We start from the raw sequence: 14,840 nt of genomic DNA, 5'->3' as shown, positions 1-14,840 counted from the left end.
TACGGATCGCGATCTTTGCGAACTCCGTCGGTTTAATTGAGTTCCACACTAATCTTTAACTTGCCTCTGCGAAGTTTCTGTGGCGACCAAAATTAAGCTTATAGCGGATTATTACAACAATCCAGAATGTAATATTTTATTCAGAGTTTGTAAAGCGATATTTGCTAAGTATAAATAAGGTTATATCCCCAGATTCATTACGTAGAAAAGATAGATAATAATAATTTCAAAAAAGATTTAGCTATTTTTTTTTTGTAGGCTATGTCAATAATTATACAGTAAAAATTAATGTTAATTTAGGCTGTTCAATTAATATAGCAAATTAATGATAAATTTATTTATTTATTTATGAAATAATTGATTTTGGAAATATGTAAGCTCAATGTTAGAGTAAAAATAAAAATTAGTGCAATGTAATTTTCATCAAATTTTTGTCAATTCTGTTTTTTTTCTAAGTCTCAAATCAAATATTCAGTAACTTCGATAACGATTGTCTAATAAATTTAAACAATCAATAGAATGTGATTTTAAAATCTCAGTAAATATTATAAAAATACAATTTCAACACAAATTTATTGTATTGAAATAAAACTAGTTTTTAACGGATTTAATCGCGTATATTAATTATTATTAAAAAAAAAATAATAATTAATATACGCGATTAAATCCGTTAAAAACTAGTTTTATTTCAATGTGTAATAATCGCGAAAATCTAAGACAACATTAAATTTATTGTATTCTTAGAAAGTATAAAGTAAAAGTGAATCTGTAAGTAAACAGCAAGCATAAGACATTTAAGCAAAACAATTTCAGTATGAGTCGCAAACGCTATGCGCTCGTAATTTTTACCGTGTTTAAAAACTTATGCGTGTTTCCAACACTCTTCTTGAAGAAGTTTTGTACTTTTAGCACTACTGAAGCAGTTATTGCCTTTGTTGTTTCAAAACTATTTTCTAACTAAAAATATTTAAGCCAAAAAGAAGGGATAGATATCAAAGTTGAAAATTAAGTTTAAGTTGTTCTTAAGTTCGTATTCTTTTCCGATCAACCGAAACCAAACGTCGTTCTAAGTTATATCCGTACTATCTGTCTATCTGTCTGTTGCGCTTTACATCGAAATCATTGAGCCGATTTTGATGAATTTTAGCACGAAGAATAGCTTTAACTCTAAGAACAGATATAGGCATATATATACTATGTGTATACTTTGTCTTTCGTGATTGTTCAGAAAAAATCTTTGTAAGAGATAAGCGTGCCTTTAATACTAAGTCTATTGATTTTTTATTTCTAGTATATTTAATACAGTATTAAGTAAATATAGGAATGAAAGGATATTTCTTAAAGCCAAAGGACTGAAATGGGTTTCGATAAGTGTACTCCATGATCATAGAAACTAGGACTCGTCTCATATCTCGTAAGTTTTTTTCAATAAACATGAGTATAACATGAAGTATCCAAAGTGCACATGAATTTACTCATATATTGTATTTTTTTTTCTTTATAAATTATATCTAATTATATACATACATATGCACGTGTACCTATATATATATATCAAGTATAATTAAATTTATTCTTATTTCAGTGTAATGTATTTATGTATTATGTTTATCTTTATTACTTTCCCTCTACCTTAAGGTTGCCTGGAAGAGATCGCTGTTTTAGCGATAAGGCCGCCTCTTGTACATCTTTCTTGAATGTGACTTATGTATATAGAGTATTTTGATTTGATTTATTACAGACTTAGAATATATTCCTTATATATACAATACAATTATAAATATAAGATAATGTCTAGATAGATCTCTATTGTTTCTATCGGTTTAATAAATACCTGTCTGTGGTATTGTACGGTGAACCAGAGTATTGACTGACCGATGCTAGTTCCACGCCTCCTCTATATATCGACACGAGTGCCAAATCTAGCGTTTTAATCTGAAACAAAAATATTTTTTTACATATTTTATACAAATAAAATGAAAATAAGCTCGTTTTTTATAAATGTAGCCCAGGTATTAAAATAGAAACACCCCGCTCTCTCTTGAATGTCATAAAAGGCGACTGAAGTGTGTATCCGTGGAAATCCTTCTATAATGTGAGCAGAACACCCAGCACTTGTAGTTTCCTCAAATAATATTCCCGAGAGTCGATGTCGGTCTGGCGTCTTGTTGCGAAAGTTTACCAAATCTTTGAGCAGTATGACTTATGTGACACATAGAAAACTCTGTCAATCCAGTGTAACGTTTTTGGTATTTCTAAAGAAATAAATTATAGAAATCATGTTTTAATATTACTAGAATCTTTCTATACGTTTGTGAAAGAAAAAAAATGGTGTAATATAAATAAGTAACTTGTTAAATAGATCTCGAACACTAATTTTATATTTTAAATATATTATTTACTTTTAATTATAAAATTATGGAATTAAATAAAAATAAATAGTAATTTGAGTTTGTCAAGTTTAGTCACTAGATCTGATATTCAAAGCAATCAGTTCCCAATAGTAAAATAAAAATGATCACGTATTTCCTTTCTGGTGGCGAAAGAAGCGTTTCCGTAGCGTGCGATCGATATACACAAAGAACTGTATACAAAAAAATTGTAATGATAAAAATGGTAGATTTCTTTTTTGAATTTATAGTTCCGCCTTTTATTTATACAATTATTATGCAGTACGTTTTTTTTTCTTATTTTAAATTTCGAAAACATGTCTATTCTTTTGCTTTCGAGAGCATAGGCATTATCGGGAAAGGTATGAGTAATTGTACTTGTGTCAAGTACCTTGACTTGTTACGGCCTGAGTAGTTAGTTTTTATAAAGTTCGTAAGTTAGAACAATATCACAGCTGCGTAAATGATTTCGAGTCACGTCGACCCACAGTATATTACGCCTACAACTTTTTTATTGTTACAAGCGAGAAATAGTTTTCCACAGCCGTGTTCGTGTAATGGAGAGACGCGGAAAAAATATAAACGCTTCTCCAACTTCAACGATTACGAAACAGAAGTTACACGAAAGTCGACCTTATTTCAAACTACTCAGTTCTTAAGTGTCTCAATCATCTGATGAAACTTACGACGTTTTGTTAGTGGGGTTGATTTATTTGACGTTCTTCTTCGTCTTCAAATGTTTAATATATTTGTATAGACCCATCAATCCGTAAGTTTCTCATATATATTTTTAAATGTTACAATAATGTGTATATGTGTAAACAACATAATAAATATTTAATCATTGGACCATTTGTAAATGTATATGGCTTGTAAAAAGATTCACACGTTGAAATTTTATAAAAAAATCTGTTAAAAGAAAAAAATATATATTAATTGTGACCCTGATTGTGTTTGGTGGAAACATAAAAACTAACAACAGAGTTGCAGCTACTAAGTAACGTACGAATATATTTGCTATAAGATTAAAAAAAAGACAAATATTTAAAACGAGGTGTCTTAAAAATCAATATACATTGAAATATTATTTTAGTAACATATATATATATATTTGAGATAATCTTTCATAAACATGATAGGAACAACGAATAATGATAATAGACGATAATGCTCAAAATTTTCAATATCTTATAATTAATGACATGTCTTGTGTCTTAATTATTTTTATATTTTTGGCAGGCAGACTGGCAAATGATGATGGATAATATGTAATCAAATGACTGATGGTAAGTGCCACTGACATTGATACTGTAAGAAGTATTATTCATTCCCTATATCACCAATCCGAAACTTTATCGTTTAAACATTTATAAACATTAAATCATTTTTTTTATGGCACTGGTTGGCGGACGAGCATATGGGCCACCTGATGGTAAGTGGTCACCACCGCCTATAGACAAAGGCGCTGTAAGAAATATTAACCATTCCTTACATCACCTATGCGCCACCAACATCGGGAACTAAGATGTTATGTCCCTTGTGCCTGTGATTACACTGGCTCACTCACCCTTCTAGCCGGAACACAACAATACAGAGTACTGTTATTTGGCGGTAGATGAGTGGGTGGTACCTACCCAGACGGGCTTGCACAAAGCCCTACCACCAAGTCAATGATTTTCTACCGTTAGTTAAAATACTCATATAAAACATTTCGTATAAATATTGAACACTCATACATTCGCAAATCACATGAAGTCGTAACCAATTTACTGAATCGAAAAAAATCATCAGTTTAAAAAATACATATATTTCTAAAACTATATAAACACATAAAAGTTATTGATGTTGTAATGAATGAATGAAGTATAAATGTTTACATAAACATTTTTAAAGTAACGGTCTTTATTAAAAAAAAAAATTTCAACCTATATTACAACTAAGAACTCATATTATGTATGATGTCATTTATTATTTTTTTGTTGTCAAGGAGGCTACGATTGTGAATAATAATAATTATCACTTTGATAGAATTAAATGTATTATTCTGATTAATAATTTAATAATATATTTACATTTATTTTATTTTGCACCGTATTATAGTAACGATCTTGCCAAAATATTCCAACAACAATAGAAAATAATTATTTATATTAATTTATACATACGTTCACACAACATCAGCCCATGGTATGGTAAAAATTTTGAATATATATTTTTTTAATTTATGTCAAACTCCAAAAGAAGAACGTTTATTTTTAACCTATCAAGGAATTTTCCGACGATTAGTAAAATTTCCAAATAATTCCAAATAATACGTAAACATTATGTCAAAAATTATCGCCCAGATTGCTCTGTAGATTTGTAATCTTCGTTTTACCTCTAATGGTAGATACTCAGGTGGTTGATATTATTAGAAATATGAGTATTAATTTAAATATCTATGGCTAAATATATATTCGGATATATCATTATTCATTCATTAACTTTTAGACTAAGAAATATATTTTAAATAGGCTAGAATGTAACACTTCCTACTAAGATACTTTGTGTCAGGTGATTGAAACAACACGTAAAACAAGTACAAACATCCCGATCACGAACAATAGCGTGCAGATGTCTTGTGCAAATATTCGTCAAAAGCGGTTGTACCTCAATCGCGTGGAATCCTTTGGGTATATATCCTTGCAAAATTTTTGTAATTTTTGGAAAATTATTATTGATCACACATCACGTCTCCAGCTTACTCAGTGAGTAATATTCAAGTATCCTCACGTGGAACGTAAAAATGTGAAGGTAATACCTTCTTACAACGCCAGGATTAAACCAGTGCGTGAATACAAAAAGTGAACAATAAAATAATGAACCTGAACCAGCCTAATTTTCAAGACATAAATCAAATGTCGGGTCTCGTGATATCATTATGTACTACGCACCACACATACATAAGAGAATAGAGTTACGAGAGTGTCAAGCCATTTGCCAAACGAGTTGGTCTTACCCTGAAGGCACGCCCATAGATAGTTCATATCAAACATATAGACAAATAATAATCATCAACCAGTATAGAGATCAACGAGTATATAGACATGTGTGGAATAGAACATAATATTTATAACGGAGTGCTACTGAGTTAGTGTACTTATTGCTTTTAAATGATTAAAGTTTTATTACTTTTACAATCGGTAATCTAAAACGGATAATTCCGAAAAGAGTTATGAGGGATGGTGTCCATGATGTTTTGACAGTGCCATTACGCGCTGCGCACCTATAAAACCTTTGTCTCTGAATTAGATCCAATTTCGCGTAATAATTAACAGATGTGTTACTCATATCATAACTCATAACTTATTTTATTTTATTATTTAATATCCTTCATTCTAATTACTAAAATTTAAAGGACATTTTTTTTTATGGCATTGGTTGGCGGACGAGCATATGGGCCACCTGATGGTAAGTGGTCACCACCGCCCATAGACAAAGGCGCTGTAAGAAATATTAATCATTCCTTACATCGCCAATGCGCCACCAACCTTGGGAACTAAGATGTTATGGCCCTTGTGCCTGTAATTACACTGACTCACTCAAAATTACATACATACATTTACATTTCTTATAATTTCAAAATTTCTCTAATTTACAAAAATATTTGAAAGTATAATAGCTTAAGCGATGAATCCGTTAGCTATAAGAAAGACTTAAAGCACTCAAAGCACTTATTGCTACCATAAATGACGCATCTATTTAGTAAATGACATGATATTTACTTTGGAAAAACATGTATATGTGAAGTACGTAATATTGTGCGTAATATCTTGTCATTGTGAGATTTGGTTCTTATCATCTTCGTGTTCAGTATTTTTTATACAACAGGATTGTAGCGACGATCTTTCTTTACTGCGCCTCTCGAATTACTTGGCTTTCGACAACCCTTGCTCGATGGAAATGAAATTGGTTTTTGCATGAACTATGGTTCCGCTAACGGCTATATCGTACTACAAGACCTACAAATTAAAATACATTTAAAGCCTCATCAATAGAGAATGGCGTTATCAATAAAATTAAAACCGCAAAAAAAATATTTTGAGTAATAAATTAATTCATAGTAGTTGTTTTTTTATATATAGAATCGCACTATATCATTTTATCAAAACAGCTGTGTTTTTCATTTATAATAATATATACAGTGATGGATTGTTTAAAAGATATAAAAATTTTGAGTAAACATGGTCCAGTAAATAGAAAACGTGTCTTCGCCTGAAGAGCACATGTTTGAGCTCGCTTTAAGTATTACTACGTTTTCATGGGCTTAATTTCTATTTATAATTTATCTCAGCGCTGAATATAAACAACATGTGTGTCGAAAAAAAAAAAACATGTACCTTTACTCTGTATATACCGACCCGCATTGGAGCAGCATGGCGAACACATCTTCGAAATTGATTTATACGAGAAAAGGTAGACTTCTCAGCAGTGTTCCATTGACTAGTTGTAGGTATAAAGTCTGCTCTATAAATATTATCAAATCACTTATAGTCATAGAGGTTTCTAGACTGATTATTACACACAAAATTGACAAAATAAATTCTCGATAGTCTTTTTATTTATTAGACACATAATATAGCTGACAAGTTGATATATAGTTTAAATCTTTTCTTGTATAAGTTTCTAGACAAAATAAAAACAAACAAGCATAATCTCTTTAGCTAAACTACACTTACACACAACAATCTTATGATCTCCGGGTATCTAGTAAGTTAATGAGTTATTAATTACGTGAATTCTTGTATTATTTATCATCTGTTACTGGTGATTAAAACTGCGTCATTAGTAGAAGTTCACCTTTTTTCATGACTGGCACAATGGACCACACTACTCTGCAATGAAACTGAACGGACATGAAGTGCGTGCCAAAAAAATCATCATTACTACTAATATACGTTTATATATACATATGTACGTTTAAAAGCAGAATTGGGTAAATGCAAGTCTCTCTTGTCGCAACCCATAAAGGGCGCAACTCCTTTCCTGCTCACTTTCATTAAGAAGAATTAGTCTTAACGAACGCGAATTCATCAAACGGAGCACGTGCCCTAGTTACTATTATCGTCATAATGCCTTTAGTACTACTATTTTAATATACAACTATTGAAATTTCCATAATATATTCAACAACATAAAGATAATATAGAACTTTAATAATGTTGAAAACGGAACATTGATGCGGCTAGAAATCCATTTAGCCCCCAACTGCCTTAGGTTATTCAAAGCTTAACACAATTAACCCTTTTACGAGAAACAACTATCAGTTCGACCAATCCCACAAATTAGGAGGAACATCGCTTTGGAATGGACCGGTTACGATGCTGACTTTTCACAGAATACTTAGCAATATATAGCGTAGTAAATTAGATAATCTAAAACGATTATAAAATTATACCTTTAAAAAAATTTAACATGCGTGTGTTAAGTAGATATTTTCAGTGTTATTTGTTATGTTGTGACTGCCTTAGCTTAACGATGAATATTATTTCTATAATTATTTAAGTATATTATGTACTGATTGTCAGTCCTTATCACTCTTTAGTTGTTATCTGTGATTTTATCTTATTAAACAATATTAATTAGCGTTTTTTCGTAATGAAAATTGTGTATTAATAACATTGTTTTCATCTAGGATGCTCTTAACTTGAATCTAAGTACAAGCATTTCATTAACATAAGTATATTGCAAAATCAAGTATACTAATATTATAATTACAAATCTAAATGTCTGTCTGTCTGTTGTTCTTTTCCGACCAAATCACAGAGGAGAATTGGATGATATGTGAAATGGAGCAAGCTTGAACCCCAAGAAATAACTATATGTTAGCTAATTTTATATACCTAACGCCTACGAGTTGTTATATATTCTTCTAATGTTCGATAATTTGTAACAGATTTATGATGAAATATCATCGATGCTGATTTCTACCACAGCCAGTATTTGATGGGATGGCAAATTCTAAAAGGACCAACGGCTTGACAGACTTTCTGAGGCACGGGAGACGTAAACGATGATAATTTTCTGACTTATAGTTTATTATTCTAGTCATTTCTCGATTGAAAAACAAATAAACTTGGAATTGGCCCAAGTTATCCTAGACCAGTGATTTTTTAAGAGTTCTCCAATAGATAGAGAGAGTATAGTATTGCAAGTAATGTGAATCTAGGCATATTGTAAACATACTCCGTTGTCAACTGAGAGACTGCTACGGAATCGCTATACTGCCTAAGAATAGCCGTCAGCGCTTTGCGGTCTCGTTTATCCGTCTCAGAATATTTGCTTACAAAACATCAATATAAAACATATTGAAATGATTCTTTTATTGAAATAGACTTTTACAAGAATATTTACAAAGCTGAAGGTTGACCCATGAGATGTATCCCCAGACGAAAAAGAAGGATTTATTTTATTTATATAATACAAGTTTATTTCTAAAGGGTCGGTTAACTATTAATTTATACATAAATGTTCATGTCTATTTTTCATCAAAAGCCAATCCTTAACTTATATATCCTTAACTTTACGCAGGGCATGCAAAGGAGCGAGGCGTTTTTAATGAGATACTCAGTTCGTATTAAAAGAAAGAAACAATTATAATATAAAAAATAAAAATATATTTGTGCACAATGCAAATATTTTAAGAAAACTAGAAATAAGGAATGTAATAATTGTAGTCGCATTGTTAAGGAAAAATGGGTAACATTTTTTTCTCAATAAATTTATATGAATTGCTCTATATAAAATTTTAAGCACAGTACGTACAAAAATATATTCATGTACATTTACGATTTGTTAAATTAAAAATTTTAATACAAATATATTCTGAAATAACGAATAATGCACCATTTATACTTAGTTTTCCATTACACTATTGCGTGTACTAAAAAAACAGAATTAAAAATTAAAATAATAATAACATTTAATTTCTAATACGATATAATAAAGCCTACTTAATGACGTACATAAGCATAAAACATCCATAAAGATTATGTCGTAACGGTTATTTAGGGTCATACAATCTACTCGTAGTTTATGAGGAAAAATGATGTCTCTAGCTGTATAAAGAAGTCCTTTATTTATAACAATTTATTTAATTCAAGAAAGATTTATTATGTTAATCAAACAAATCTTCGTAAAACAACAGAGTATTTGAAATATAGAGATAATTTATGTTTTGTGATCTATGTAGAGCTATATTTTAAAAGGAAACAAGCTTTACAATATCTTAATATTTTTGGAATAATACATCAGTTATTTAATTATTAAGTCTAGTATAATTTCTCCTGTAAGTTATAATTTATGAATTCATACACTTATTTTTTTCTAATGGAATGGAACTTCATTTTTCCAAGAGTGTATATTCAATATATTACGCGTGTGTAATGGTAAATACCTTATTAAATTACCTAGCGACATAGTACTGCATAGCGCGATATATTTAGAAGACAGCTGGTCTAATCCAGAGTGGATGGCATAAACTTTGTGAGAGCGGATCTCGCGTAAATGAAAAACAATAATGAGGCCATTTGTCTGGCGTACCGTGCTATCATGTAGTATTATCTTGGAAAAGAGTAAGAAAATTGTGTTGGCAAAGCTTGGTTCGCTGTGATAGGCACGATTTGTCATGTAAATTGTTAGGATGATTGAGTTGGATATTGTTGGGTCCTCTGACCTTTATTTCGTATGTTTCACAGTCAAACGATCTTTGGTTACCATGCTACAGATAACATGGAGATATGTATTTTTTTTTAACACAAAATATTACCTTCATAGTTTTCATATTCATACAATATTTAAACTACTTATACCTAGACAAAGGTTACTTAATTAGTTCTTTGCTAAATTAGAATTAGAATAAATCTCGCATGGGCCCGGATAGGATCAGTGAGGGCACTCGTCTCCAACCTCCGTAATATTTTATTAAGCGTATAAGAAATACAATTTTATATTCTATCTATAATTGAGCGTGTTCACCGAACACTCTCTATTATCAATTGACATATTGACGTTTTATGTGAAATAAGATTATATGAGAATATCTTAGTAAGTCATATGTCATATTATAATTAATTAAAATTTGTTTGTTTGTACGCCGTACGTTCCCGCTAGGGTAATCTCTGATTCGACTCTAACTTAACATTGATTTTGGAGTATGAACCCGGAGCAAGTCGCTAGTTATAACAAATTAAGTAATTATAATTTTTTCTTTTTATTTAATGATTTATTTAATGATTCTCGCATCAACTGTTCAACAAATTTGTATCTACCAATATGATTAATTTATAAAAAAATGATCAAATAGACGAAGTAGAAAAATGTCTAATTAAAGAAACTGACAAAAGATTATATTTACCAATATTTTTTAAAATTAAAGGACTATCTTACAACAAGATAAATTAAATAATCCATACAAATATAAAACTGTTAAATATATATGTGTTTATATGAAATTTCCTACCCGTTTTGGTTTATTCCGCACGCTTCATCTGCCTTTTGTTTTATAAGCTGTTTGTAAAAAAAACATGTATAAAAGTTATTTATTTAAGAGTTTGCATTTTAAATTGTATTGCAGACACATCTTTTCAGGCGAACAAGGGAGATGATGGAAGGGGATAGTTGGCAAATTAGGCACTTCAACATCATTAAGAGCGGATTTAAAGCAAAAAAATTCTAATATTTGACGTCATTTTACATGGGTAACATTAAATCGTACGTAGAACTAAATAATAATCTCAATAATTAACCCAAAGACATACAATTTTATTTATAGAAAAAAAATTAAACGTGTAGTAAAGATGTTTTTTTAATTCGATAGTGTACAATAACAAGATAATCATATTTACTGCGATTTCATAGCACTAATTAAAATATAAATTCCTAAATGTATATATGTCACTAGTATACGTATACGTAAAATCATATAAAAAAGTAGAATTAGTAGTAATAGTTCTATCACCTAAAACATACAAAGAAAAATACTATAATATATTTCATTGCTCTTACAAATAACTTTATTCTACATGTAATACATTTTGTCTTAATTTTTTATTAGACATTTAAAACAATGCATTGAGAATATAGCTTACTACAATTTATTAACAAATTTAGGTTTGAATATACCTTTTTTTTATTCTTAAGTCTATTGTGTATACATTAACATTCATAGCGATTAACTATTAAATATAATGGTTGGGTTTAACGAACGAACGTTTTAAAATGTCAACCAACGAAAATAAAAGCGAAAGAAGTGCAATGAACCCATATTTACATTATTAACGAGAAACACTGCAAATCATTTGAATATTATAAAAATAATTATTATCATAAAATTTAAATTATAAATGATATTATAATAATTAGATATAAATTTAATTTGTTCATTTATAGTTACAGATAATATCATAAACGTGTTTTTATTTTACCTATTATTTGTACGCTGAAGAATCTCAAACTAAGTGTTTGTAACTTTATACGACTAAATGAGCATTACATGCGTGAGCTAGATGTATAAGTAGCCATGGTTATTGTTATGTAGATATAGTCTATTGTTATAATAGATTACAAACAAATTCATTCTTTCTTTCATTCTATCTCATCTTTTCTCTTCATTCTTATCTTTAGCTGTTATTGTATTGTGTTATATGAATATGATGGCGTAGCATTTTGTAGCTTTACAAATTACGAACTTCCGCATAAACTTTCAACTCCTATTTAACACAGGATCAATTTTCTGTAAATGCTGATATTTATAAATTATATTTACAAACGGAAACTAAATCATTAATTTAATTTGATGGTATAATTATGAAATAAAACATTGTGAGGAATTCTGTATAAGTCGGATTAAAATACGCATCGTAATAAAAAAAAAGATCTTACTTTTCCTAAAGAAAAAAAGTGGAGCGGCCTTGGCTTGGGAGAGGGCTTTTTACGGGATTTTGCTTTTTCACTAATCAAACAGAGCGGTCAAATTAATTTCAATAAAAACCTAAATCAACAATTAAAGTTGAAAGGTGGCAAAATTTTTATTGAACCTGTTTCCAAATTAAATATTCAAATAACTATGTAGCAGTTAAACCAGTATTACTTCGTAAGTAATTACTTAAATTATAATTTAAAAAGTATTTAAAAGAAGGAAACAAATATTAAAACGTTTTAGAAGAATATTAGTAATTTCAATCAAGATCAATTCAATGTTCGAAATAATCGGTATAGAAAACCAACTCTGCACTCAACCACTTAATATTTTCAGTCAGAACGGATTGTCTCTTATATACAATTGATTGAAAATTTATGGTAAGTACATAATTAAATAATTATTGTTATATTTAGAACACGAAGTAACAATTATAATCCATTGAAAACAATTTCACGCAGAATTGAACGCTACTGATTACGTTTGCTTTAAATTCTGTTTTCATTTTCACTGCATGACGTTATTATGATTCAACATTCAAATTATATTGGGCGTGAGATAATGTACTGAATAGTGTTTAATACGTGACAAACAAATGATATTCGTGCTTGTTATATCGTTGGGAATTTCGTCAAGTGACGCGTTTGATAGAGCTTTATTGTGATATTAGAATTAAGTTAAATTTGTTTCTTATTCGACCACAGATACAATAATAAATATATGTATTACACAATCACATTCAATATTAAATTCTAGCATGGAATCATAATTAAAATTATTATTTTTTAAATCATGACCGTGTGCAATGGTGGAAATAATGCTAGCAGCGTTTCCTAGTTGAAACGCAATTCCGATTCTCTGGGTGAAAAATAAACCAGCCTTCCAGTCGCTAGGGGAAGCAATAAGACGGGGTACAATATACTTTATTGTACACCAAAACAGGAAAAAAATAAACAAGAAATACATAAAAGAGTGGTACAAAGGCCGCCTTTTGTACCACCTTTTTCTCAATCCCGTAACAGCAATATATTGCAGATAACTTTTGGGCTTATGTGGTTAGGTTTACGGATTTTAAACAACGATTAAAAAAAGAAAATAAACCTAATATTAATTATTTTATGATACATGGATTTATAATTATACATATGCATATGATTTAACAACGGAATAAAAATGAATATTGGCGAAATGCAATGATATTTTATGGTTAAAACATGTTATTGAGGCGTGATGAGATGACAGATTATATAAAAAAAAATCAACTAAATGTTGGTATAGAATTGAAAAAAGGTTTGGTTTTTGTTACCGTATCACCGCACCTTTCGATATCATCAGCTCTACCTTACTATTCCACTAGATTGTACATAAACATGTGTAGTGACTCCAAGCCAAACCTCTAGAAAAAGTTTTCTCTATTACGTTAGGTATGACATTAGGTAGTTAAAATTTTCTGCCAAATTCTTTTTTCAAGAAGTTTACACTGTGCTGACCATAAATTAAAGAGAAGAAATACCAGGATACGCGAATGACGATGAGGGCAATTGTTTAATTTTTACCGTCTGTTTTTTAAGCTAAAAGTTGGTTAACTAATCCAGTATTGTACGAAATTTGTTAATGGTGTTAGTTAAAACATATATAAAAATAAGATAAACTTAATATTTAATAAATAACCTTGTAATAAAATATTCTAAATAAACTTTTATTGTATAAATTTATAAGAATACTATTGTCATATTATTAAGTGGTATAAGGCTTTATATAACGAATTATTGTCTAAGAAATAAGCAAAACATTTCAACTGACCTGATAATTTGTTTGTACCACCACAGCTCTAAAAACTATGGAAGCGTCTTGAACTCTTGTCTCCAAAGGTCTCTCCGCGAACTTCGGACACTGGCTGTCACAAACTATTGTTTGACACAAAAACAAAACCACCAACAACAAATCTCTATTGGAAATTTTGCCCACTGGGCATATGAAATACGATGCCATTTTTAACTTTATGTGTACAAAATTAAGTCACATATTCCCTTGTCGAACTCATTTCACTGCACTCCGCTTCGGTCTCCGTTTCTTCTGACGTTTTCTGCTCTGCATTTTTTTTATCTGTAACAAGAAATGCAATTGGTTATTTGTTGGAGCAATGGAAGGATTATTTCCAATCGGGTTTGTTTATTTTTAATTTTCATCGTATTGTTCGGTCTTGTTATTTTAATTGTTTTTTCATACTACTGGTATGAGTACTAATTGAATTTTATCTTACTTGGAAATAGATATTATTTTGCAATATGTATTTTGTAAAATACAATTTTGAGCACGTGTACAAGATATTTTCTGAACGTTTTATAGGAAATAAATAATTATCGATACAATACAGTATATAATGTTAAAAACTAATAAGTTCGTTTTAAAAAGTGTTAAAATATTTAACCAAAAACTTAAAAATTACACTTTCAATTACCTTAAACAAAACTAAAAAAAGCCAACTCTAT

General features: G+C 29.6%; 1 protein-coding gene across 2 annotated transcripts in view; it reads right to left on the bottom strand.

Annotated features, from left to right (window-relative positions):
- Nucleotides 1-14,840, bottom strand: part of LOC125066883 — a 36,643-nt gene that overhangs the window by 9,245 nt on the left and 12,558 nt on the right. For both annotated transcript variants that reach the window (XM_047675190.1, XM_047675191.1), the window contains exons 2-3: nt 14,152-14,454; nt 1,835-1,935 (exon numbers count right to left, since the gene is read on the bottom strand). In XM_047675190.1, the coding sequence (XP_047531146.1) occupies nt 1,835-1,935; nt 14,152-14,340 (290 nt within the window). In that variant the 5' untranslated portion in view covers nt 14,341-14,454. The remainder of the gene's footprint in view (nt 1-1,834; nt 1,936-14,151; nt 14,455-14,840) is intronic.

Source organism: Vanessa atalanta, chromosome 10 (assembly GCF_905147765.1).
Source record: "Vanessa atalanta chromosome 10, ilVanAtal1.2, whole genome shotgun sequence".
NCBI classification, from domain to species: domain Eukaryota; kingdom Metazoa; phylum Arthropoda; class Insecta; order Lepidoptera; family Nymphalidae; genus Vanessa; species Vanessa atalanta.
The sequence above is the reverse complement of the archived record's forward strand: the minus strand, read 5'-3'. Positions and strand labels throughout refer to the sequence as shown.